Source organism: Falco punctatus, assembly GCF_963210335.1.
Source record: "Falco punctatus genome assembly, chromosome: 8".
Classification (NCBI taxonomy): Eukaryota; Metazoa; Chordata; class Aves; order Falconiformes; family Falconidae; genus Falco; species Falco punctatus.
Window position 1 is genome coordinate 29,979,003 of NC_137588.1, and position 26,822 is coordinate 30,005,824.

The window sequence follows — 26,822 nt, forward strand, 5'->3', positions numbered from 1 at the left end:
TGGTCTGGGGAGACCAGAGGCTGTACGGTGCTGCCTGAGCAGGGAATGGGATGTGATGGCTGAACTCTGCTGTATTTCTGACCTGGAAAAACACTGGCTGCCTCTTAAAATAAAGACTCCTTGCCTTCTGGAACAGATCGCCCCTACAAGGGATGGTTAAAGGGTGGATCTTCCTTCTGCTAAAGCAGATCCTAAAGGATGCAAGTTTATTCTCTCCCTGAACTGCTTTTGGGAGAGGAAGGGAGGGGAGCAGAAGGGGGGAAGGCAGTTAACAGTTACCCTACTGTGTCCTGACATTAGGCGAGCTGCAAAAATGCTCCCAGTGTATCAGGTAGTGTGTGGTGCCAGCCCTTCGCTGGAGCACGGAAAGCAAGTCTGCTGTGGAGCCTTAAATACTTTCCACCCCGACTACCTTAGCTTAACGCCTTTCAGCAGAGTTGGCAGGAGGGTTGTTTTTGTGTAGTCTCTCACCTCTCCCAGCAGCCCGGCTGACGTGCCTGTGCCGTGCTGTGCTCAGGGATTGTACGTTGCAATGGGAGTAGGAGCCTCAGATCCTCTTGCTGATATGCCGGGAAAGACATATACGGGGATTTCACACAGGCTTTGCGTGACGGACCCAAAAGGAGCACAGCCTCGCCGGACAGAGTTAGTATAACTCTGTTGCAGCTGGAGTTACAGATGCGAAAGGCTGAATTTTAAGTCTTTCATAGCAAAAGAGTTTGGCGTTTTCTGGAGTTTGCTTGAGCATCAGCGAGCGACTTGGCCCAAGCCTTGACACTTTGGTTTTGGATGGTGCTTCCCCACTCTACAGAGAGATGCTACCTGTCACAGAGGCAAGTCACAGTGAAATACTGAGCACAGAGTGGGTTTTGAAGGGCTTACTCAGGAGGTTGGTTTTGTTTTGCTTTTAGTCTCCCGTTAGAGAGAATGGCCAAGAAGCCGGAGAGGGAACGGGAAGACCTGCGACAATATTAATTAGTCTTTAATGAAGAAGTTCTGTTTGTAAAGGCAGAGCAAGACCAGCCTTTTATCTTTAAGCCGACTGCTGGTACAAATCTAGAAAGCGGCATCGTTACAGATGTGATGAGCCGTATCAGAGGGCGATTGTACAGTAGTATCGTTATCAAGTCTCTGCTAATTGTATTTCTTTAGCTTCTGTAATTTTAGCATGAAAGGCCCAGGTGGCCAGGCAGTGTTGTCGGGGGTGGCATGGAGAAATAACCTGATGAATTTGCCATCAGCTTGGCTCACTCAAATATTCTCGCTGTTAACTTTTGGGGTCAATAATAAATATTAAAACCTGTCGATTTAATAAGTCAATGTAGGTGTTCTCTGCCTTTTGAGACCACTTTATCTTTCCATCAAAGATGAAACAAGCTTCTCAAATGAATAAAAAATAGGGCCTCAAGTGATTACAAGTGAGAGCAATTTGGGCTCCTCTCTCAGAACCTGGCAGTAGGCACTTTTGAGCCTCTTCTGACTGCCTAGACAGTCTGCATTAGCGCTGCTCTCGCTGTTACATTTTTAGGTAAATATTTCCAACTTGTGCGTACAGACCTTAAGGAAAGGTGTTTGCTGCCACTCCAGGCTTGAGGGACGACGCAGGTCTGGATCCCGCCAGGCTCTGTTGAGTCTGATTTGCGTTGCAAGTCTAGTTTTCCTTGGTGCTTCCTATAATCTCCTCAAGTTCAAAGAGCGCTTAGCTGCTTGTCTTTGTCAAAAACCCTGTTGGAGATCTTTTATGTCGAAGATGTAGGATTTCTCCGCATGACTTTGATTATTTATTCATTCCACTTCTCTGGTGTATGATAGCGCTGATATCATGAAGACCTCTTGTCTTGCACTGCTCTTGCTCTGAAATTCATGGAGATTTAGTGCCTTTGAAATTGTTTTAAAAGGAAAGGAAAAGTTTTTGAAGTCCCTTTTTTTCTTCTTCTTCTATTCCCCTCAACAGTGCCGCAGCACATTTTTCCGGCCTTCCACGCTCCTTTGCCAATTGACATGCGCCACCAGGAAGGACGATACCATTACGAACCTCACTCTATCCACGCTATCCATGGGTAAGTCTTGCATCTCCGCTCCTGTGCCTTGCTAAAACATCAGTCACCACAGTACACCAAATCCCGCTGCTAAGGTCCCAGGGACTCACAGCCCTCCTGGCAGGCTGGCCCCACTGGCCACCCTCCACCACACTGTCCCCATCCAGTGGCAATACTGACCTGCCTGGCAGAAATGCTCTACAGCTCTATTAAACCTATAGAAGTGCCGTACAGCAGCAGGATGGGAGTACAGGGCTTCCGTGTTGTTATCTGGCTGAGGTCCTGGGGACACACTTGACTTGTGCTTTTGCACCCCTGGTGTTTCTTACATTATGCCATGCTCAGGTCGTTTCTGACACCATCTTGGTGAACACCCAGCACCGATTCCTCCATTTGGAAACCTCGTGTACCGTTCCTCCCTGCCCGCCGGTTTGGGGGATGGCAGCAGAAGTCTAATGGGAATTCTGTAATTCAGTTTGATTTTGCCAGACAATGGCCAGGACAGGCTGGGTGGTGTTTTCTGCAATGTGGTATAGAGGCAGGTCCTCACGCGGGTGTCTGTGTCTGCTCCGGAGGGGCAGGACCCTGGGTTTTTCTGGTGACCTCCTCGCAAAAGCCCCCTTCTCCCCAAGGCAGGTGATGGGAAGTGAGCACAGGCACTGGTCAGAGACTGTACCCTGAGAGGGGGGATCATGGTCGATCTCTTCATCTAGGATGTGGCAGCGCAATAGTCCTTGATGCCTTGGAGGATGTTTGTAGGGAGATCTGGTTTCACCTCCTGCAAGCTTTGATCAGGGCAGGGAAAAAGGGCCCAGCAGGGATGTGAGCAGAGGTTGTCATGACCATGCAGCCGGAGGAGTTTCTCCTTGTCCCTGAAATGCACTATCCCCATGGGAGGTGAAGGGCAGCCTGATGGGATTGGTGGTCCCACGGCCGCCCCAAAATCCCTCAACCCATGGCTGTAACACAGGGCTCAGTCATCAGCTGAAGGATGGATCCTAGGGCACTTGGTGTGGGGAAACCTGTAAGGGACGGAAACAATTTGCAAGAGCAAGGGAAGAACAAATAGGGCTCCTCACTTAAAAAACTCTCATTGGAAACCCCAAAGCCCCATTGTGATCTCGCCATCCAGCCAGGGTCAGCGCTCACCTGGCTTTGCAGGGGCTGTTTGTAGAGCTGTGCTTTTTCTGGCTGGGTGTGAGCTGGGGAACAGTCCCCGGGAGGCAAGTAACGCAGACGGCGGCAGCCAGGAGATATGTGGAGTCCCACAGCTACCAGGGCTTTATTCCGCTTCCAAAATGCTGCAGGAAAAAAATGATAGGGCATTCCCCTGGATCCTACCAGAAGACAAATCGTTGTCTTTTTGGCTGGCAGTCAGTTTGACTGGATGTTTAAAGGGGCAGAGCAGCTCCTTCCATGCTGTGTGCAAAGGGGAAAAGACAGAGCAGGTTGCTAGCATGTGAATGGGGTGGGGGGCTAAGGGGGGCTGTATGAAATAGTTCTGGTCTTGTGTGCAAGTACATGTGAAAACTGTAGAAAAAAAGACAGATTAATAAAAAAAAAAAAAACACCAAACCAAACATACTGGGAGATAGTTAAGAAGCCAGAGCTTTGGCTAACAAAGCACACACTGACTTCTGAAAGGGGCAATATTCAAGGCAGTGGTTAGAAGAGAGGACTGGCAGATGCTCGGACGTTTGGCACAGATTGTGTGCCCTGCTCAAAGTTGCCCTTCACTCCTCATGAGAAGGATTGGGTGCACTGCATGTGCCCTGGGGCTCCACAGCAGTTTCTTTGGTGGGACCACGAAGCAGGATGTTCTGCTGGTGCTATGTGCCTGTGAATCATATCCTCTAGTGACAGGAGCCAGTATTTTATCATATTGGGGTTGTCCAAGTAATCAACCTTGGGCAAGTGTACAGTGCTGGCAGATCAGGTTTCACTTCATCTGTGCCAATATTAATAATCCACAGTCTTAGCAGTGACCACATTTGTATGTCAGAAGACCAAGAGTGTCCTGCTTAGTGTTTGGGTAGAGTTGTGGGCAAATACCTATTGCCTTTCTTCCTTGGAATCCTTCACCTTCCCAGCAGCACCTCTCATAAAAATGACTTGTGAGGTACTGGAGAGAAAACTTGGTTGCCGGTCTTAGAAAAGGAAACGCAGTCGTCTTTGAATCTACCTGGGCATTGCACTGAAGGCTGCCTCTGTGGCTGGTGAAGAACCAAAGCTGAGCAGCCAACTGCTTCCTGGCTGTGGGTTTTTTTTAGGACCAAGGGAATGCCACTTCTGTTTGGCTCATGTCCAAGTATCCTGGACTATGGCACAACCACACTGGGAAAATTCTTACCAGCTGTGGAGTTAGTCTCCCAACCAGTTTTTCTCTTTCAATCTTATCTGCAAACATCGTAACCTCATCTTCTGCCACTTCTTCCTCTAGTTTCTGTTCTGCTTCTGTCTTCTCTCCTCCAGTCTCTGCGCTGGAGGTAATAGCATAGTGCTCACCTCCTCTACTGGAGGATTTCCCATGTGAAATCATCCAGAACATCATGGTGGTAAAGCGGGACTAGAACGTACTTAGTGGTTGTGTGGCTTTTGCTCAATAGCATGGGTGGACTCCGCAGGCACAGCTGAGCCTCTAGAAATTTGTACTCTATCCTGATGGTTCAGAAATCCATCTTGTTTAAAGTACAACTCAAAAAAAAAAAAAAAAAAAAAAAAAAAGGCATGTGCATATTTTCACTCCAGAAAATTACGGCAAATGTTTGGAAGAAAAAATCTGTCACTGAGTTTTGGCTTTATGATGAATGTGATCGGAGCCTGACAGAGAGCCCCCAATTCATCAAGCCCATATTCTAGCTGTCTACTGTCTTGCTGGTACCAAATTTATCTAATTACATGAACATTGCACAGCAAATTAAGTGTAGTCTCATTTGTTGCTAACTATGGGGTCTTATTATCTGCCTGCTGCATTATGTCAAAGGTTTGTTTCCTGATTGCTCGATGTGACATGGCAGCACATTCCCCTTCATCACTGTTTGCATTTGGCCTAATGAGAACATACGTTATTTTATCCTGACTGGAGGGAACTCATCTGTAAGGCTCTCTTGAGCAGGACCACCTATGGGACCTTTTTCTTGAGAATATGAAAGGGAGTATGGAAAACTCCAGTAATAAAAGATCCACATGACAAGACAGAGGCCTGAAAGATTTGTTGTATATCTGCTCACTGTTTTCAGTCTCTACATCTCAGTGATTTCCTTGTTAAGCAGCATGACAAATAATTTTCAGGACATGAGTCTTATTCCAAACCACGGAGCATTTATTATATACATAAATATATAATCCAGAAGCAGGTCACGTTGGTATTTCCCTGAAGTATACTTCTAGAGGGTTTTTTCCAGTGTTTCTCTAGGCATTAGGACAACTCACTTTTCTGTACAAACTCTGTTGTTTTTACTTATTTGGTGATACTCTTTTTGGACATGTTTCAATTTTTGACCTTTTTTTTTTTTTGACATTACAAAAAATTAGACAGAATTACAATGCTTGCTTGGCTTGATAGGTCTAGCAAAATGAAGTATCTCATTCAGATCATCCTTGAGTGCTGTGCAGTGCAAACCAACAGGAATACTGTGGACTTAAAGTATCATCCTGGATTCTGATGCTTGTGAGCTTGTGGTTATATGGAGGATGGGGAGAAAGGCAGGACTGGAGCCCGGTGGACACTGCAAAAGGATTTAATGTAGAATGGAGTAAAACTGAATATGGGATGAAATCTATTCCAGGAGTATAGAATTAGGGCAGAATGAATAAATGAAGTTGTATTGGTACATATAAATTGTATGAGGTACCACTTCCACAAAGCAACATTTTTAGTACTAAGGTTGCAAACTGCAGCACTCAGGAGCTAAGAAATGACAGAAAAATAAATCTGGAGATTCTGACTCATTTTGCATACCATTGTGATAATGCATTAAATTACAGAACCACATACTCCTTTTCTTTGGCACCCTCGCCTCTTGCACTGCACAGGATGGTCCAGGCTCAGTGGAAGAGCAGTGGTGGGCATTATATGCGTTTTCTGCATGCAGCTTTTATTGATTTGTTAGAATTTCACTCTGCATCATTGGTTGTAGGAAGAAGATCAGCATTACTGGAGCAATAGTCATCAGCCAGGGTGTTTCAGCAGGTTCAAAGCTGAACCAAGAATAGGTCCTTTTCTAACAAAGGGGGTATTTTGTATTTTAGCAGGCTTCTTCACAAAAGCTTTCTCTGCTGGGGCCTGTTCTCTGCAATAACTCCATCTGCTCTAAACCAAGGCGATTTTCAGTGTCAGCTTTGCAGGATCAAGCCCTTGCCTAGAGAGCAAAGCCGCTGGCAGGTATGGCAGGTGGTTACTGACAGCTCCCTTCCACTCCCCACTTGAGGTGTGCTTAGCTACTCTCAACTATTTTTTTTTCTAAGGCACAACAAAAATAACTAAAAACTCCTTAGCTCAGCTTAAAAGTCCCTGCCAATGCAAGAGCCTTCAGGGCTAACCCTTGTAAACAGCATGCCTAGGCTTGACTCAGCAAGAAGCGTTTTAACAGTAGCTCCAAAACTGTGGTTAAAACCCATCAGGCATTACGCAGTGTAACAAACAAAAGCAGCCTTGTTTTTCTACCGACATCCTGGTGGTGTTTCAGGATGCAGTTTTGACATTATTTATTAACAAAATATTGTTGTTGCTATTCTGCCCACACATAAAGATAGTAAAAAAAAAACAACACCCAAGCTGATGGTCACAAATTCCATGGTTTTCATAAGGACTGAATTTTCCCAAAGACCTAAATGTAGAGAAGACTCCATCTCCATAATAATATGGAGTTGCCCTTAATTTCCCTCTGGTAGGGATTTTATCTGGTTTAATCATGTATCTTCCTCCATTTCCCTGAGATCTGAATATATTACAGATTTTCCCTGATATTCAGCCTACACCTTTTTTCTTTATCTGATCATATTACCCCTCCTTGTTGAAGTTTGTTTTCTTTCTACTGTGCTAAAAATTACAGAATACCTCTTCAGGACCAGTTCCAATGTGCCTGAGCTGTTTAGGCAAAGTAATTCCAGGCGGGCAAGGTGGCTGTTGAACTTCTCATTATAGAAAGACTGTGTCATGCATGTTTACAAATTTGCCACATTTAATGTTGAACCTAAGATTTTCTGTGTTGAATATCTGTTTCAGGCTGGTTTTCTTTTTCATTTGTTGTTTTTGTGAGATTCAGCCAAGGGAGGCCAAGTAGGGTTAAGGGAAAATATGTTGTTTAGCCATATAAAAAATAATCATCATCATCTTATAATTGTGCTTTGAGAAACGCCAGTGTCTCTTGCTTTAGAGCTGGAATTTGCTATTGTCACAGATGTGCCTTTTGCTGTTCCTATTTAAAAAAAAACCCACACACAACAACTCCCCCAGTTTTGTTGGATAGAAATCCTTTGAAAAATCTCACTTGGAACACACTCAGTGAAGGGGTGTCAGAGTTTTGCAGTGAGATTTTCTGAGTGCCCCGTGGCCCTGACTGTGCTCCAGCAGAGCCCGGCCAGCGCTTCCCTGCCAGTGCTCCCCACTTTCTGCCAGGGCCTCTTGGTCGTCCCCTCCAGCCAGGGAGATTCGTGACCACAGCGGATAGCGGAGGGGAGCTGGTTGCTTCGCATGCTCCTGGAGCTGCCTTTGTGCATTATCAGGCATGTGTAAAGTGCCGTTGGCTAACCTCCGTGGGCTACGGCTCCCATGAGGCTGCAGCTGTGATCCCATCAGGTGGTTTAGGATGGGACCCCAGGTAATGGTTGTTCCTGCAGCAAGGCCGCCGCTTGGTTGAGCCACAGAATGTACACACTAATAAAACCTGTGTGTTTTCATATTTACTTTGCTACCGGAGTAGAAAATCTTTGGCAGGTCGTGATTGATGGTACTGTGCTGCTTTGGAGATAGAGCTAGCTCCCTCCGGAGTCAAAGCAAACAGCTGCTCAGAGAGGCCTTCTTATGTGTTTTGCAAAGTTTTACGACTTTCACCAAATAGATACATTGCTCATTTGGGAAACAGGTTTGGGGGCTCCCACATCCAATTTATTCTGTCCCCTTCTTTCCCACATGCTTCTTTTATTTATTTAAGAAAATAAGAATGTGTGAGTACGCGATGGTTTGCAGAGGCTGGTCTCCTCCAGAAGGCTGGTTCAAACCTCTGCCTGGTCTGTAATTAGCAGGAGTGTGTTGCTTTTAGGTGGCTCTTTGGTAACCTACAGGAGGTGATGTGGGGAACTATCAATACCGATCTCACTCTAAAACTACCAGGGCTAATACTTGATGGTCACTTGATCCGTCTCTGGGAGACCATAGATTAAATACTGGGCTGCTGCTGTCCTGTTTTGAGAGCTGGAAAAATGACTTTAATTCCATCTGTGCTTTAGTTTTCCCATTGCTAAAATGCTGCTACAGTAATACTCACCTTCCTGATGTTTTGAGAGCTAAGAAAAGTCAAGTGGTCTGTGATTGGTTGAGCTCCCCAGAAGGGGCTTGTGTCAGGCATCAGGAAAGAGGTACACAGCGCTACCTACCTGTGCGAAAGACTGAGAAGGTACACACTTAACATCTTCTGACCTCGGGGGGAGGACAGACTGATCAGGTCTTCAAAAAATGGGGCAGACTCATCAGGGCTAGAATGTTTCTATAGGTTTTTCCAATCTGATAAAATATTCTGTAAAAAAAACCACAACACCCAAGCAACCAAACACAAAACCCCACAGCTTTCTCTTTTGAATCTTTTTAACAAATTTCAAGCATTTTCCATTATGAGAGAGATTTGCACATCTATGCTATTCCTTAAATTGAAGATAGTTTCATCATGTGTGTTTAGTTAAATAGCCTTCAGGATACTTTGAAAAACTGAAACCTGAAGTCCAGAGGGACCTGGAGGTGTATAGTTTCACAGTCATTAAACTATGCAGCAAGACAGAGATTGGACAAGGAAACATTTGGGTTGGATCTTCAGTTGCTGGATGCCAGTGGCTTCGCACTGGAGTGAGGGGCCTCGGTGAGCTCAGATGGAGTCATGCCTGTTAGCACCTAGTGAAGATCTGGGCCACCAAGTTGCTGGTGCTGTGACACCACAACTTACTGAATGAAAAACTGCAGCTCTAATTTAGCCTAATGACCACCAGAAGGGTAAAAACAGCTAGGAGATTTTAGTATTGAGAACAAGAGCCTGATCTCTGAGGTCTTTTATGTAAACCTCTGGCTTGTGTTCGTTTAATATGATGTCACTCTGTAATCCACCATTGCTTTTAAATGTCATTCTCAGAGCTTCATGTCAGCACGTTTTAAGTGATAATCCCTTTGCTTACCTCACTTTATAGTAGATTAAAAGTGACTTCATGCTTCCACCTTATCCGCTGTTAAGCTTGTTCTTTAGGAAAAATTTATTTGATCTCTATTCTCTCGCTGCTTTCTAAAGAGTTTCTAAACAAAGAGTGTGGCTCTTTCAGAGGCCATCTCAATGGTGTTGCCCATTTTGCATTGCTTTCAGCATCCTGTGAAAGTGGATGAACATTCAGTGCCAGTCTCCTGTCCTTTTAAACTCCAGTATTACAAAGTTGTTCCTCAAGTTTTCTCTCGTCTAAATGTGGAGCATCACTCCTCCTGGCCTCTCCTTTTTCTTAATCCTAAATAAATCCCCTCTCCAGTTGGTGTTTCACCTCTCACTAGTTTCTTACAGTCAGGAGGACAAGAAATGATGAGACCTGTTGCAGAGTTTTGCGCCTCTGTAGCACTTTCTCCTGTACAGCACAGGGGTGTGTAGGTTCCCCCTTTCTGGTCCTGTATCTCCTGGCTGAACTTGAGTAAAAGTTCGACTGTATCCTGTAGTAAATCCTTTCTCAGTGTAAAAAGCTCTCCATGCAGTTCAGCTTCTTAGACCACTTATTTTTCTCTCCCTGTATTTCACCCTTCTGCTCCTAGCACACCTCCTTGTGTAACACATCCCTCCAGATACTTGCTGCATGTGGCCATATCCTCCCTCCCCACACTAATGAACTGCCCAGGCTGCAGCCCGCAGCGTATACTCAAATATCAATCTGCTCTGTCTCCTCATTTTCACTGTGTTTCTCTGAAATCCTTCCAGTGTGGAGATAAATGGACAAAACCCATCCATCCCATTGGCTTATGAAATGAAGCCTGTGGCACATCACTTTTCAGGTGCTGGTTAATCTGGGTTCCCAGCTACCAGTGGCCACGGGAAGCAAATAACACAAGGTGCCGAGAGATAAAAACTAATGGCAGAAATGCTGGCTGGTGATACTGGAAGAAAAATGTAGGATTTTTAATGTCTGTACAGAGCGGAAATTTTCAAATCTCATCCAAAAGTTCCCCCCACGCAACAAAGAGCAGAGAAGTCAATTTACCCTGGAAGGATGAAGGACTGAGTCAACTCTGCTGGGATTAGAACATGTGGTTCAAGGGATCCTAGGTATTTCGGGTCTGATTCTCGGACCACCCAGATGGCTGGGGGGAAAGGAAAAAAAAATAATACTAATAAAAAAAGGACCCTATTTGGCAGAACTGTGGATCTGGATACCCTGCCTGCAGCTAACACCGTGCACACACATCTGCACAAACGGACAGGCAGAGCCGAGTGCTGTTACTCTGGCAAATCTCAGATCTGCAGAGCGCTCCTGCGGGAACGTGTGCGTTTAAGTGGGCTTTCTAGATCCCTGGCTTTGACATTAAACCACGTATGTATGTTTTTCTTCCGTGTGCCAGACCGTTTTGAGAATTTGTGATTTTACACAATTTTCTGCCTTGGAGGCTTTTCGCGCCTGTTCTTTTATGTCTCGCCGTTGGTATTAAATAGACAACTAACAGAGCTAAAATTTAGAGCATTACTCAAGGGTCAAATTTTAAAAAGTGCCTGTATGATTTCAGATTGTAAATCCCACTGTATTGGGTCTGGCTAATAACATTACTTTGCAAGTGGGTGTTGTGGATTTCAAAATAATGTTGAGCCTTAGGGTGGGCTTGTCAAGTGTTGGTAATGCAAAGGCACAGTGGATTTTTCCAATATCCTGGATCCCAGTTAATGCCTAACTCTCCCAACCTTCATTGACACTCGGGACTCCAAAGCCAACCCTAGTAAATGAGGTAAGTACCTAAAAATTAAGAAAATGTTTGGAATGGAGTTAAAAAGCACAAACATGTTAATGAGGTGCCTTGTGCATGCTTGGAGTCCAGTATACACAGCCAGGTCATACAGCTCCTGTAGGACTGGTGGGGGAATTTTCTGCCCTGTCTCCTCTCCTTTGCAGGAGCATGCACACAGCAAACCTGGTGGGAGGATGTGCTATGGAAAAAGTATATTCAGGGTTTAGTTGATATCAGTTGGCCAGACTCCACTTCAACAGCAAGTTTACTGCATTCCCTGCACTCAGCTTATTGGCACGTATGGGGTTGGGTTCTGATATAACTGATCGTGGTAGCTGGTAGTGAAACTAGATTATGAGCCTTTTGATGATTTTTTTAAGCTGATACTTGTGGGGGTGGGGTACACACACCTTACAGCATGGCAGGAAGCTGGGAGGTAGGAGATATCCTTTTCTACCCCCTGGGCAGCAGCAGGACTGTACCATGGTCTCCCCGCTGCTGAGTACCTGCTGTTAGATTAAATGTGACAGTTAGGCTCCACCACCACCTCGTGCCTTTTCTTCAAGTTCACGGTGTGGCAGTATTTCTTTTGTACAGCAGAGGTATTTCTTCTAGCACAACTCATTTTACGTGTCTCATACCTCTCCCTACCCCGCACACACATACCCAAGCCACTTGTAACAGCACGTGGGTGCAGTCAGGCATGCCTGAAAAGATATTAGGGTTGTATGAAATGCAGTCACATTGAGCTTTTTGAGTTTAAGTCGCTCTAAGAAATAAATGTGTGTTCCTAAATCCTGTAAGGGCCTTTGAAATATTTCCTTTCGATCCCAGAGAAAGCATCCTAGAGAACAATTTGTTTTATTCCTCCTCTTGCCCCTTCACAAGAGGCTTTCCTAGCTTGGATCTGGAGCTACTTATGTGGCTTTTGATTTGCAAACCAGCAGCTGGACAATGGTACCTGCTGATAAATGCTTCATCTGAAAGCTTCTTAAGATCCCACAGGGTAACCACACATCCCAAATTACCACTGGTACAGGAAAGACTACCAGAGTGTGGTTAATACATTAAAAACAGGAATTTTTTAAGCTTACAGTTGTATTAGGGTGATGTTCTTACATGCATATTCTTGTTTGTGACTATTTGACTATTTGTCTTCACTGAGTTAAAACACTTGATTTCATATGCTGTATTTCATCCCAACACAAGTGCAGTACAGTATTTTACAAGAGAAAACTGCATTGTAGATGGCAAAAAGCAGGGTGTAGAAAGATAGGGTGATGAAGAAATTAATGCATTCAGTCATCTAATCAGTAAATGTAAGGAAGATTAATCTAATGGGGATTAGCAAAGAAGGATAAGAGATATTTGTAGAAGATATTTGAAAAGAAATTATGAGCTTGTGAGGCAGAGAGACATGCAGAAAGTGAACTAGGCTGTGGAACTACTTTTAAGTCTCTCCCTATTCAGGAAAACACCGAAGTATATGCTTAATTAGAAGTACCTGCTTAGGTCCGTTGGCTTCAGGGGAACTCAAATGCATGTTCACATACTGTCCTGGAGAGAGGTGTTCTTCTGAAGATGCCATAAAATAGAAATGTTTACTAAGTCCCACTTGTATATTCCTGCTGTAAAAATAGTTTGTAGTAGAGATTTTTCTTGTACCAATGTGGACTTGGCAGTTGACTTCAGACTTGTTATGGTAATGGATTATTTGCTGGTATTATCATGAAGGACTCCAGTTATGTTTCTTTAGATAATTTTGGCAAAGTAGAAGTCAAGACCTAATGAAGGGAGACTAGAGCTCTGTGGTTACTTCCCCATAATGTTGCTGTGAGTCCAGCATCATCATAGAGATCCCAGAAGTGATGTCAAACAGGCCAACCTGGAGGAGCCTAGCTGCAGTGGTACCATGAGGACTAAATGTCCCAGTGTTTGCTTTCTAGGAAGAGCAAGTTTTCAAGGAATTAACTGTGTGTGAGGTGCTGCTTTGAGGAACGGATCACCACTCAGGTCAGACAGTGCAGTGGTCCTGTTTGTTTGAAGAGACCCTCAAGGAGCCAATGACTAGACTTATCCACTATTTTATTCATGAAAACAATGTCAAAATGAGAAATAAGGGCATTCTGCTTCCTCCCCTAATTTGAAATATCATCTTGAATTGGAAATGAAACAGTTTTTTAAAAAAACCTTACATGCCTCAAAAACATGATTTTTGATGTTTTCAGTTCTTTGGAAGAACTAAAATGAGATCTTTGCTGCTGTTTTACCCCAATCGGGAGGCACCCATTTTGTGATGGTGTCTTCTGGGGGTCAGTGTACAGCATGAGAGTTATCATATGGTAGGGACCAGGTCAGAGTGAAGAACTATTTTCTGTAACCAGTGGGAAGGATTTTGCAGTCAGTTCCCAGGGGAGAAATCAGATAAAAGTTATTTCCAGCTTTTTCCCTTTTTTCCTAGACCTCCAGCCCAAGTGTTTCTCTGTAAGAAGTAATACCAGGAACTGATGAAAACTGAGGTATCTGCAAAGTTCTATCCAGTACTTTTGAATGCTTAAATAGCTATTACCTGTTCATATATTATTTCCAGTAAAAGTCTCTAAACAGAGAAATGATCACAGTGAAATCAGTGTCGGCAAACCCCAAACCACTTTATTAACTTGAAAACACAGAAGACTTCCAAAGTTGAAATAATTTTCTAGCCATCTTTGAAAAAGAAATTGTACGCGCACACATAACCAAACCAATTTTCAGGTTAGGTCAGGAAAGTTCAAATCCTCCCTCAGGGCGGACAGCAATGAGATGACCACAGTGTAAGAGACTAAGATGGAATTGAGCCAGGGTAGATATTTTACAACCCATGTCTTTTTAAGAGTCCCACAGGACCTTTACTGAGGACAAATGCAGTGGACTTTTGAGCTTTAGCAGATAGGAATGACGGCCGCTCCGATTACTTACCAGAGCATTGTCACGTGGCGTTGCCTAATAAGTCAGAGGGAAAGGCACTCTCCCACCAACACCACTTCCTCCGTGTCCTGGGATTTTCTTTGCAAGTCATCTGTTCAAGGCTTGGCTAGGTCTTGACCTCTCTTGGCATGTGAGATCTAAACCTGGTATGACTCCAGACTTCCCTCAACCGCGTCTGGCTTGAATCCTGTCAGTGCCCAGATGAGTGTTACCGCAAGAATAAGAAACTCTTCAAAGGTTGGTTGGTTGGTTGGTTTGTTTGTTTGTTTGTGTGTTTTTTTAAAAGCCAGCTCCTGCCAAATGTGAAGAAGGTAGGAGCGCTGTGAGCTGTAACTTCTTTCCCTTCAAGTCCTGATGTGCTGCAGGACCTCAGGATCCTATCAGCCTGGTTTCTCCGTGTTCAAGCTCTGCAGAGCAGGGTTTGCATTTCTGGTGAATTATATGATGGTTTCTGATAAGGACAGATGGTGAGCAGAGACTTGGACTTGGTTTGTGCACAGATGTCACATTGCTTCAGGTATGTCACACTGGTGCAGCAGCATATTGGGTGAGGGACCTTTCCCAGGGTGACTCAGTGAGTAAATGTCACCAACTGGGGGACAGAAAATTCCTCGAGCTGCCTTGCACTGAAGAGCAGATCATGCTTCCTCCAAAATCTTGCACTAGACACAGTGGTTTCTTATCCCTTCATTTGTTTTTTGACTATGTTGCCAAACTGGCCTTTATCCAGACTCTGGTTCTGTGATTGATTTCATTGCTTTGCCTTTCATAAACCCAACCCCAATCGTACCAGCTCTGTGTTCGTGGGTGACTTTTCTTCCAGGCAGGGCAATTTTGAGGTTCACACATTCACCAGCAAAATCGCTGTGATCTGTGAACTTCCAGTTCAGTAAGGATTTGTGCATATGTGTGTTGGGGGGTGGGGGTGTGTAGTCTTCCTTACTACCCAGTTCAAGGTCTCAACCTAATCTCCTCTTCCTGTTAGCATCCTCAATGGGTGAAAGCTAGGCTGAAAGGTAATCTCCTTGCCTACAGTGCATCATGGTCTGCACCCCGCCTGATTGCATTTGAGTTTCAAATGAAAGAGCCTCCGGAGTCCAGGAGCAAATCTTCAATTAAAGTGAAGCTGGAGACTTTTAGAAGCTGTTCCTGAAGGTTGAAGGTAGAAGATAGAGATGGTGCAGCCAGGGAATCTGGCATTGTTGGGAGTGTCACAAGAGCTTGACAAATATGCTGGTAAAAACCAGGGTACAATAGCATGAGCTGCATATGTTCATTTTTGGCTTTTGAGCTACTTCATAGAAGAGCAGAGTGAGAGCTTTCAAGTGGGACTTGTGTAATTAAAAGTTTATCTCCTACCCGCAGGTCTTTACAACTCTTCTTGAACTTGCTCTGTCCCTCAGATACTCTATGACTGAGCTTGGAAAATGGTCTGTGCATTCCTGTACCTTTTATAATTGGCTAGGAAGTCTTTTATAGCAGGCGTGAATGGTTGTATTAATCCTTACAGCATTCATGAGTACCAAATGTGTACTGCAGTGCTGGGTAGGAGTAATTATTTTGCCATTACATTATGAACAGCTTTAAAACTTGCACTGTAATATGATGTGCATAAAGGGAATTGTTAATATTAGAAGTTCAGTTCTGGATAGGTGAATTTCCTTGGTTACTAATAACGCTATAGGTTATTTAAACCATAAGACATTTTGAAAATCCACTTCATTTTCACCTGTTAAGTCCTTTGCTTATTTTAACAAATCAAGCAGCAGATACAACTAAAAAAACCCCACAGACATGCAAAGTGAAGGACCTTAAGTCCTATTTTCAAATTAAACTTCAAAACAGAAGTATTTACGCATCAAAATTCTATCAGCAGCTAATCCAACAGTGAATGCATGTAGGAGCTTATACTCCACTGAAATCCACTTTGGTTGCAAAAAATGCTTGAAGGTGCAGAAAGATGACTGATGGGACTTTCAAAAGCTGCTACCACATAGAAAACTTCACTACTGGGATTTCAGCATAGCTTTGATTTCCAGGGCTGGTTTGTCCATCACTGTGTTGTCTAAACAGGTAAAATAACCCACTGCACCTGAGCAGTTCTGTTTCCTCATTCCCAGACCACAGTACAATGGCCCTGTGTTTGCCTTCTCCAAAACTGGAATGAAACATTCAAATAAAATTTTGTGCTGAATTATTAAAGCCATGGCAAATGTTTTCATAAAATTTGAGTACGTTTAATATCCCTTCTCCTGAATTTTAAATAGAATGAATACTTGGTGACTTAATTATCCAGCAATATCTCTTTTTTAGATTTTTACCTTATATTAATAAAATGAGTGTATTTACATAGTTCCAACCTAAGCACATCTCATTTTACTGACTAAGTGCATCATTTAAAGGGCACACATTGTTAACACCTTTTGGCTCGCCTGAGATTTTACATCATGCTACACACTGAATCCCATAGGGAACTTTATCCAATGCAAAAAATAAATAATTCTCTCTATCCTCCCTGACAAAATGTTTTAGAAAATCCCCACAACTCTCTGGTCATTTTAAACTGTCCCCAAAACATACCTGCTTTCACTGAGGTTATATTCAGACTATTTGGAGTATCACCTCAGACAGACTTTGGCTGCTGTTGTGGAAAGCGATGGCTGTAATGTGTGAGTTGAGCACCTGCAGCTGGCCATGCAGGGACAGCAGCCGCCTATTCCTTGGCTCTGCATCCTTTGGGGGCTTGGCAGAGTGTGCAGAAATGGGGCTGGAGGTCTTATCCCTCTCTTTACTTAGATAAAAAAGCATAAGCTGGTGTTTGGTGATGCGCAAGAAGGGTGTTTATTGAGGTTCGTGCAGTGATGAGGAACCTCCTACTTCTGCTCCTGGTCCAGCAGTATGGACTATCACCAGAAGCGTGAGCTTGAGGAGGATGTCTGGGCGGCCTTTGCTAGCACTGATGCTGTAAAAATCCCCTTGTTTTTCAGGCATCACCCAAACCCAGCTGCGATTCCCTGGAAAGGAGAGGGTAAGGAGTGGCTGTGCCTCTGCTGTTGCTGCATTTAGGAGAGAAACAGCTTCAGTGTCTTGGCATCAACCTGGAACTTTTGGGAATTAGTTGTGACATCTAAGATTGGGTTGGGGTCATTTAAGGCTCAACTGAGGACTGTAGATACTGAATTTCCTACCTTTACCCAGCTGAGCTCAGTGCCCAGTTTCTACTTGAGCCGAAGGAAGGTTTGGGGCATCTACAATAGGTGCAGGGCACCAAGCAGGCAGAAAGGCAGCCAGGAGTGGTGGCCAGGGGAAGCAAGGCCATGGCACAGCTGTGACGATGGAGGTCACTGGTGAGTGGTGGCATGATGATGAGCTGTGCTATGCTCAGACCTCCTCTCCTGCCGGGCTGGCAAGCACCAGAGCTGCTGGACCCCAGCACAACCATGGTGGATATTCAAAGGCAGGCTCTTCGGCCTCAAAAGGCCATGTGCGCATGTGCATTGCTCTCCAGCTAAGACAACAACGACTCTTTGAAATGTTTTTCTGCATTTGCATTTACAAAAGCTGGATAAGCCGTTTTTTTTTTTAAAAAAAATCTGATAAGTAGCAGGCAATTGAATTAACCACTGTTGACTGTATTGCTGTCTTAACAAACTCCATCTGTATGGTCTCCCTTTGTAGACACAATTTTATAACTTAATTTCCCTACCAAAACATCAGTGTTTACTTAGTAAGAAATCTGTTCTTTGTCAGCTTAAAACAGTGATTTCTTTATTACCACTCTGCACAAGGAATGACAGCACAGAGTTGGCACTGGAGCAAGTCTGGTTGAGTCTACAACGTTGTAATGGAAACAGGGTGAACCGAGGGTCAAGTATAATAGGATTTGTATACAGAAATGTGTCTGCATAAGGAATAGCTGCATGAGATAAGAGAATGAAAGATGAGGCCGGCAGGTCTCCCTCTGCATGGCAGTGGGAGGGAAGTGTCACTGTACGTATATGGCACTGCTGACATGGGAGACGGGGTTACCTCTGTGCTGGCATAGCAGAGATGCCTAAATCGCACGTGTGTGCTCCAGTGCTAGCTGACATCGGTGGGTGGTGGATGGATCGGGGCAGTGGTCGGTGATTACTGTGCGAATGTCTCATATGTAAGTTTTATTGATTTTAGGAAGCATAGGATCAATGAGGGGTTTTCAAGCTATTATAGTCTGTGGCTTCCCTAAATATTTTCCAGCAGGGCTGTCAAACATCGTATAGCGAATTTGGTCCAAATAACAAGAGGCTTGCAGGGGTGTTTTCCTGCCTTTCACAGCACCTGAAAGATTTTTTTGTGATTCCCAAGGGTTTTGCAAACCACAGGTTGAAAAGCACTAGTGTAAACTTTCAGTGATAAACAGCTGGGGAACACCAAATTCCTACTCCTTCCTTAATAAACAAGTTATGTTTTCCTGTATCATTGGAAAATTGGAAGAATAGGAGAGCTGCTGTAGAGAATGACACCAATGGATCTGGAGCAAAAGAGTTTTGGAAAGAAGGCTTTTTGGGTGATACGTGGATGACGAGATATAAACCACCTCACCCTTTCTTACCATGAGCTGATGATTTTGGGCAGGGGGCAGCATCCTGGCTCCTTTGAAGTTGAAGCTGTGCAGTGCAATGAGCAGTGCTGGAGGTTTACCATAGGGCTGGGTTTCTGTTTGTTGCATGTAGTTTCTCCTGCTATAGAGCTTTTGTCAGTCTTAAGCTGCAGGCTAGAGCTGGTAGAGAAACGACAGCTGTTTATCACAGTCAGTTGAAGAGATTCTGCTTTCTCTGAATTACTTGTGTTCATCTTTTCCTTATGGAAAATTAACTCCCAGCTAAAAGTTGTCCAGATTTTAAACACATCCACGTTTCATGCTGGTTCACTTTATCTCTAATAACAAAACAAAAAAGAAAAAAAAAAGTGATAGGTTAAAAATAAGAAATTAAAATTAAGAGCTAACTTATTGTTAATTCTCTTATTTCGTACAGAAAACTCCAGACACTTCCAAGGGAAAAGCTTGTTTGGAGTAAAAAGGGTTTTCTTCTCTGCAGTCATATCACTGAAAAACTTTTACCTAGTTCTGCTCTTCACTATATAATTGCTTGCTTTTCAGCATACTTGTAGCAAAGGAAAGGATGGTTAGATCAGCCAGCCTGCTGGATCAGATCTTACATTACATCTTGAGTTCTTTGAGTGCCATTAGCATTTCCTTTTAGAAGTGAAGAAATATTGACAGTTTGGTAGGTTATCTCACATTTTACTGCACGTTAGGGCACTTCAAAGTCTTTATGCAGTGATGGGAACTGTCATGAAGTAGATGTGAAAAGGGCCTTTGGTCCAACTAAACCTGTCAGCAAGAAGATTTAGGGCAGATGGTTATTATTAGAAATCAATGTATTTATTATATATTGTTCAGGAATATTTCCCTTTGGAGGTTACTGTGAGTGCTGTTGCTGTTTAAAATGTGTCATATGCCAGTAAAATTAATTCCTGCAGAAAACCCAGGGAGCCCCAACCAAAAGCTTTGCTATTATAGGAGTGTACGTCTTTTACTCCTTTGTGCTGTGATGCACCAGAGGCAGGTACACAGGCAGCATGCTAGCAGTATACCTGGCGTGTGTGAGATGTGTTTCTGTGCCGCTATCACAATCACCACTACATACAGAGCTCCTCTGAATGCTGTGTCTACCAAGGCTTTGTAGAGATCTGTGCTGTACATACTCCTGTTTCATTTTATTCCTCTTTGTAAACCTTGGTTTTCTGGTTACTTCCAGTTGGTTACAAAACCTTACTGTTGCTTAGAGAAAGCGCAACATCTTTCTAAAGCCTGAACACCGACGGTTTTCCTTTGTACTTCAGAAAAGAGAAGTACGACATATAATTTTTATAATTAGTTGGGTGTAGTTTTTCCGTCCTTGATGCCTTGTTTAGTTTTAGGATCTAAGTTACAGGACCTTGGATTATGGGAAGAGGACATTCCCAATAGAAAAGGAGCATATTAGCAGCAACATTAATGTTGGAAGTCGCTGTCCTAGAACAAAGATTCATTTTCCATTCACCCCATGATTTACAGCACATTCCAACCAAGTGATTTGGCTATGGTCTTCTGGCATAACATTGTTTGCCCTTTCCCTGACATTTTGCATATAAAGAAAAGTTATGAGCTTCTTGGGCATTCAAGGTACCAGGAAATGCAAGAGTCTACCTAATTTGTTAACATGAAATTATAGATGTCAGACATAGTCTCTGTTAGTTAACGTTGGTTAGAGTAATGCTGCAGCCAGTTGATTGTATTACAGTCATGATGAAGAGGAATGGTCCTTTTTTGCTTTTCTGGGATATGACGGGTATAGAGCCAAGGCAGATTTAAAGTGTAATGAATGAATAAGCATTTTCTATAGTTTGCCTGACTCTTCCATGAGCACCACTGCTGTGGTGTTCTGCCACTCACTTTCCCTCTACACAACAGGTTATTGCTGGCATAACATGGAAAGGGACTTTTCAGAAGTACTATAGAAATGGTCTTTTAAATGTTAAACCCTTCTGTAGCACTTGAATGTTATTTCCTTTTCAGGGAGAAAAGCCCCCACCCAAAAGCAGCATGGCCAGAAGACGCTAGGCGGGGATCCAAAATTCAGATTTCCTCCCCGCACACATGCACTTCCCATTTGTTTTCTCAAGCCCAGTGTCTTCACAGCTACAAGCAAAGTATTCACTTGAAAGTGCTAATATCCTCAACATGTGTCCCAAGGGAAATCAATCAGATGCGCAGAAACGGCTGGTTCACATCTGACACTTCTTTCCAACACCCATTTCCCACATGCCCTCACCAGTGCTGAATACTCTTAGATCTCCCTCAGCTTCCTGCTTAGCTCTGCCATCAGGACCTGGTCCATATCTACACCTCTCCCCATCTCGTTCCCCATCCCACCCGTTCCCACCTTGCTTGCTCCCCCCACACCCGTCATGCCGCTGCCCAGCCCTCATCCCCGCCCCGCTCTGCACCCGCAGCATTTTGATACCCCAGTTCTCAAGTTTTGTGACTACTGGAATCAAGCTGACATGCCTGGTGGTTTCAGCCTGAAGTTCACATGCCTCCAGGTTTGCATCGCTCCTTCGGTCTGTCGCTGAACTACTGTCATTGGCTCTTGCACTTTTATCCATGCTTGCTTTCATGCCTTTTCTTTCACTCTCCTTCCATCTTTCTCCCTCAGCTACCTTCCTTGAAGTTCTCCTTCTTAAAATATGCTTCTTCTCTAAAGGCTTTCATCATTAATCTCTCAAGAAACTATCTTAGAGACTCATCTGCTGTGCTTTGATTTATTCATTGTGGGGGTTTTGTGGCGGGTATCTCACAAGAACTGAGCTGGTCATCCTTCTACCTCCATCCCTAAAGGAAGGCTTGTGTGAAAAGGTGGGCTTTCAGAACTTAAATTAAAAGATCATGTAAGTAAGATAATTGGATAAAAAAAGGATATTAGGATCTGAAACAGAATGTTTACTTCCTTTGATGTGCTTTGGGAACATATGTCTGCACAGTGGGCTGTGTGGCTGATTAAGTATAAAACAACCCAAGAAAAAATCACCACTATTAAGCTTAAATCAAAGATCTCTCCTGAAGACACTAATTTGATTTGGGTTTGAAGGTCCTGTATCAACTCTAATTTCTACCTTTGATGTCTTGCTTCTTTATGTGTTGTATAATGGAGGGCAACCTTGCCTATTAAAAATTTGCATTTTTCTTCCATTTTAAAAGCAAATATTGATATTGTTGTTGTTATTGTGTTGCAGTTGTGCCTAGAAGTGTCAGCCAAAACTAGACCTGCATTGTGGTAACTGCAGCACATAAATGCAATAACAGATCATCTGTAGTTTGGAGAGTTTCTAATTTGAGAATCGATTCCTGTACTCACACTCCCAGCTTTGCTCCCTCCAGATGTTGCCCTAGCTAAGGCTGATGCTAAGGCTTAACCTGTGAGCTTAAGAACGTTGTTAACTTCTGGTTCAATTTAGGTGGAAAAAAAAATTTCAAGCTCTAAACTAAAATATGTTGTATTTCATAGATAAGAATAATAATACTCATGTTGGAATTAAATCTTTTGTTCTTCTTCTTAGTTATAGATATTTTAGATTCAGTATTGAAGTCAGGTGTGTTTTCAAATGGAATGGTCTTTTGAAAGGAAAAATGAAAGATGTTTACCTTTTTTTCCCTCCCACTTTTGAAATAAAAAAAATCCTTTTTCTTACCTGAAGCAAATATATTAAATCGACTTGATATGCTAGAAGTTACATTAAGTCTTGAATATGTTTTTCTAAGGAATAGGGAAAAAAATGCACTAAGAAATTGTACCCACCTTAGATTATGATATTGTTTCCATGGTGTTGATGGAAAACAAAGGAACTGACCATTGGAGACCTGGTTTTGTTGCTCCTACCATCAGTGGCAGAGTTTCTTTTGACTTCAGTAGTACAGGATTAGACTTTAAGGCACAATTTTTAAAGCTATTTAGACAACTACCATTGCCAATGGATGCAGAGTGGGATTTTTCATAGTGTCTACCTAAATCCTTCTCAAAGCAGCTCCCTAACCACAAATCCACAAATAAGGGATTTAATATTCAGAGATTTGTGTCTGTTCAGGCCCAAAAAAGAATTACTGCAGTTATCTCATCTGACATCTGCAACCATAGGATCCCCTCTTTAATTTCTACAGTAGGAGAAATTATTTTCCCCTACTATAAAACCTCCAAACCTTGCAGAACACTTAGAGCCCATCTTTTAGAAAAACACCTAGTTTTGTTGTAAAGTCTTGCAGCAGCACTGAATTTACCACTTCCGTCCATAAACCCATCTAATGGGAACTTGCCCTCGCTGTAAAAATATCTTTTTTATTTTCTTCATGCCTTCCATGCCTCAAAGCCATATTTGAGGGGAAAGGAGAAAATGGGAACTGGTAGAAACATGCCCATTAAATTTCTGCAGAGGAGTTGTAGCATTTTTTGCCCAGCTTCACAGTCTCCATGACAGCTTCTTCTAAGTGAGTGCATTAATTTCTGAACTAGCAAAGGTAGCTCTGATTTTCTGTAGAGTCGTCTTTGTGAGTATGAAAACAAAAAGCTAATCATTAAGCTCATTCTAGAGCTGAGAGAGTACAGGAAAAAGAAATAAAATTACTTGTGCTGAACATCTCGGCAGGGGAGGGCTGGGAGTTAGTGGTGATGTCTCTTGTGTCCCCATCCCGATCTCTTCCTGGCAGGAGACAAAAGCTGTCGTATTCAAGTTGATAGCCCTATTTTCGAGCATCAGGTCACTTTATTGGATAATTATCAACTTGTTGCAGTGGTGGGAGAGCTGGGGAGTGTGTGTGATTCCCCGTTGCCTCATTACCGGGCTGCCCCGCACTCCCTGGCAGTGGCTGGGGGGTAGAGGCAGCTGCAAGCAACTCCGTGCTGCTCCTCCCAGCACATCCTCCACTCCCCGAGCCAAAAAAAGTGGGAGGGGAGGAAATCTCTGTGCATGATCAAATGCCATGTGAATTCAATAGTCATGGCCCAGGTTTGACCTCTGAAAGGTACCTTGTTTTGAGGGACCTCACAGGGTTTGATCCAGAGGGTACCGCACAAGTGTCGCAACCTCTCGCCCTTCCTGTTGTAAGGGACTTTAAATCAGAAATAAACAGAGGTGAAGCTGAGGAGCCGGCGAGAGCTGTTTAGACTGAATTATTTAGCATGAATCCTAGGGCATTTTAGGTTTCCTGCTGGATGCAGCTTTGGCATCCCATATGTAACCTGTCTGCCACGAGCACAGTCCATTTTTGGGCCATCCATATGGCTCTCCTCCATCTCCTGCAGACATTGAGTGGTGTTCTGGGTGCACAGGACATGTGAAAACCAGGCCAGGAAGTTTTAAGACAAAAGAAAAGCAAGGATTTTTATGTGAGGTTTATATGGGATTGTTAGCTTTTTGCTTATAGCAAAACCCTACCAGGCTCTGATACCCCTCCCCATGAGCAAGCAGCTCTGTTCCTAGCTTCCATCTCTATGTGGCAGCTATACAGTTTTTTTATTGTACAGCAAAACAATTGCCTGCAAGTGTCCATATTCCATTAAGCATATGGAAAAGTATTCAGCCCTTTGTTTTCTGCTGAATGAATATATTTGGCATGTAAGTATTAATTTAGACTAGTCATGGGACATTAGTGCTGGTTAATTGTCCCCATTTTTCTGGGGTTTAACTGATGGAGACTATTTCAGAAATATGCAACTTCTTTAACTGTTGCATTCATTGCTGGCTGCCCCTTGCAGAAGCTCCAGACCCACATGTAGCAGCAGGGAGATGGTGCTACATCTCTACCGTGCAAGATTTGGGGACTGCTGGTACATGACCACAGCAGAAGAGTCGGATGAGAAAAAGTCACCCCAGGGCCCTGTTCTCAGTGGCCTGCACTGGTTTTGCCAGTTGCTGAGGGGTTTCCCTTCTCAGGAGCCCAGCCCAGCTCCTCAGATATGACACTTCTCCTCTGCCATGGGAGCATGAGGCTTCTTTCCCAGCGCTGCATCCAGCTGTGATGCACCAAGCACAGCACGTACCCACCTCCTGTGAGCAGCAGCATGGGAGGCTAGTGCCTGCCGGGCCCCAGGGCACATGCAGGGACATGCTGGTCCACCACACTAAAAGCCACAGGCTGATTTTTTTTGCCTTGCTTTCCAAAGAAAAGCTACCAGCTCCTTTCCCCAGACTTTGGGATGAGACTGTGGAGCTTCAGACAAGCTGGCACTCCTTTCAGCAAAACCCACGTGGCAGGAAAGTTAAGCAGATCTCTTTTTCCCTGGTGAAGGGCAGTTGAGGAGTGACCAGCTCCTGGGAAACCATCAAAAATCTCCTAGTGTCCCACCAGCAGCGCGTGTCATGTCTCGGATGCTGGCAGGTCTCCTTGCGGTGGTTGTGCTCCTCCACTGCTGCGTGTACCTGCTGCCTCATTGTCCTGCTCCACAGGCAGCTGGCACCAGGTAAATAGCGCAAGGATTTCTGCTCACCAAGGGGAGTTGTCCGCTGCACCGCTACAGAACTACTCCGAAAGGCCATCAGCAGCATGCGTGCATGCCCCAGCATCACCACAAGCCCTTAGGTGGGATCAGGTAATGTCTCTCCCTCTGTTAGAGAGCAGGGAAGGGAGAGCCTCTCCTGGGTGGGGGAGGAAATGAATCCAGGCTCGCATGCTTCGTCAGAGATGCAAATTGCTCTACAAGTCCTGAGCATTAATTATAGAGCCTGGGCTTCTTGCTGGAGCCTCAGGGAAAACAGGCCCCTGGCTCCCATTAAATTTAATGGCGTTTGGACACCCAATTCCCTTAGCCTATTTGAAAACCAGAATACCGGTTTCTTCAGAAATATATGTGGTCAGGTGAAATCCCTTGTCCTGCTGCAGACAGCGAGATTTTTATAGCGTTGGCTTCAGCAAAGCCGGGAGCTCTGCCCCAGTCCTGGAGTGTGTTCCTCGTGCCATCCGCAGGATGCAGGGCAGGAGCTGGCAGTGCAGACAGCAGAGCTCAGGGAGCTATGCAGACACCCCGAGGAAGCCAGCGCTGGCACGGCGCGCCATTGCACGGCTGCTTCCCTGCACCACGCTGGAGACAGTCCCGCTGCGGGGTCCGGGGCACGGGGACAAGGAGCCTCACTTGCCCAGGAGGTGGGCTAGGCAGGGGGGCAGAGCTACCCCTCCTCCCCCAGCTTCATCCCTCATCCACTTAAGCTGCTGCCTATTAAAAGCAGCAGCTAATTGTTCTTCTTCGCCGGGAGCAGACCTGCGAGACTGCGGCTGCCTCTCGCTGTATTTTTGCAGAGTGCTGATGCGATGTCACAATATGGGAGTCAGGATTAGGTGTGAAATAACTCCAGTGATGCAACTGGAAGAAAAGGAGAGGGGGAAAATCAAACTTTTGGGGAGTTAAGAGCAGAGGATCCTTCTGGCCAAGTGAGCTGTTGCTGGTAAGGAGCTACTGGAAGCCATGTTATTTTGGGATGTGCTGTGCTGTGGGATGATGCTTTGCTGGAATTGTAGGGGTACAGTGGTGAGAGGTGATCCCTGCTTGGGAGAGCCATAAGGAGACAGACCTGGCTGGCAGTATGGCCGTCCTAGCCCATGGATGGAGAGATGTGGTGAGGAGAGGCTTTAAGCAGAGCCATAAGGAGAAGCCTGTTCCCCAGCGCAGTCTTTATGTGCAGGGCCAGCCTCAGACTGAAACACCACGCGGGCCTCCAGCTGCATGCATTTGGGGGGAATTCTTGATCTTTTTCCCAGTGTTACCTTCTTGGCCAGGGTGGAGTTTTCCTGTTCTGAGGGACTCCAGCATTTCTGCCCAATCTAGCATGGAGAAAATTAACAGCAAACCCTTCATATTGTTATACACATTCTAGATGTCGGCCTCACAGTTTGATCAGCAGAGGCTCCAAAGGCTCATAAACCTGGTAATACATAGTTTCAAGACTGCATCAAAGAAGTTCACAACCCTTTTGGGAGAAGCTGTGAGTACTGATGAAAGAGGGAACTTATTGTATATGTAAGAAAACTTCTTTCATGGCTTATGTATTAAGGCAGGCTCTGTGGCCCAGGG

General features: G+C 44.3%; 1 protein-coding gene across 5 annotated transcripts in view; it reads left to right on the forward strand.

Moving 5' to 3' along the window:
* GLI2 (GLI family zinc finger 2) overlaps positions 1 to 26,822 on the forward strand; it is a 207,703-nt gene that overhangs the window by 131,534 nt on the left and 49,347 nt on the right. For 3 of the 5 annotated variants that reach the window (XM_080399555.1, XM_080399557.1, XM_080399556.1), the window contains one exon: positions 1,955 to 2,060. The exons of 1 other annotated variant lie outside the window; for it this stretch is intronic. In XM_080399555.1, the coding sequence (XP_080255681.1) occupies positions 1,955 to 2,060 (106 nt within the window). Of the gene's footprint in view, positions 1 to 1,954; positions 26,734 to 26,822 lie in introns of those variants that run through there. One more of the 5 variants, XM_080399558.1, reaches the window with a different exon arrangement.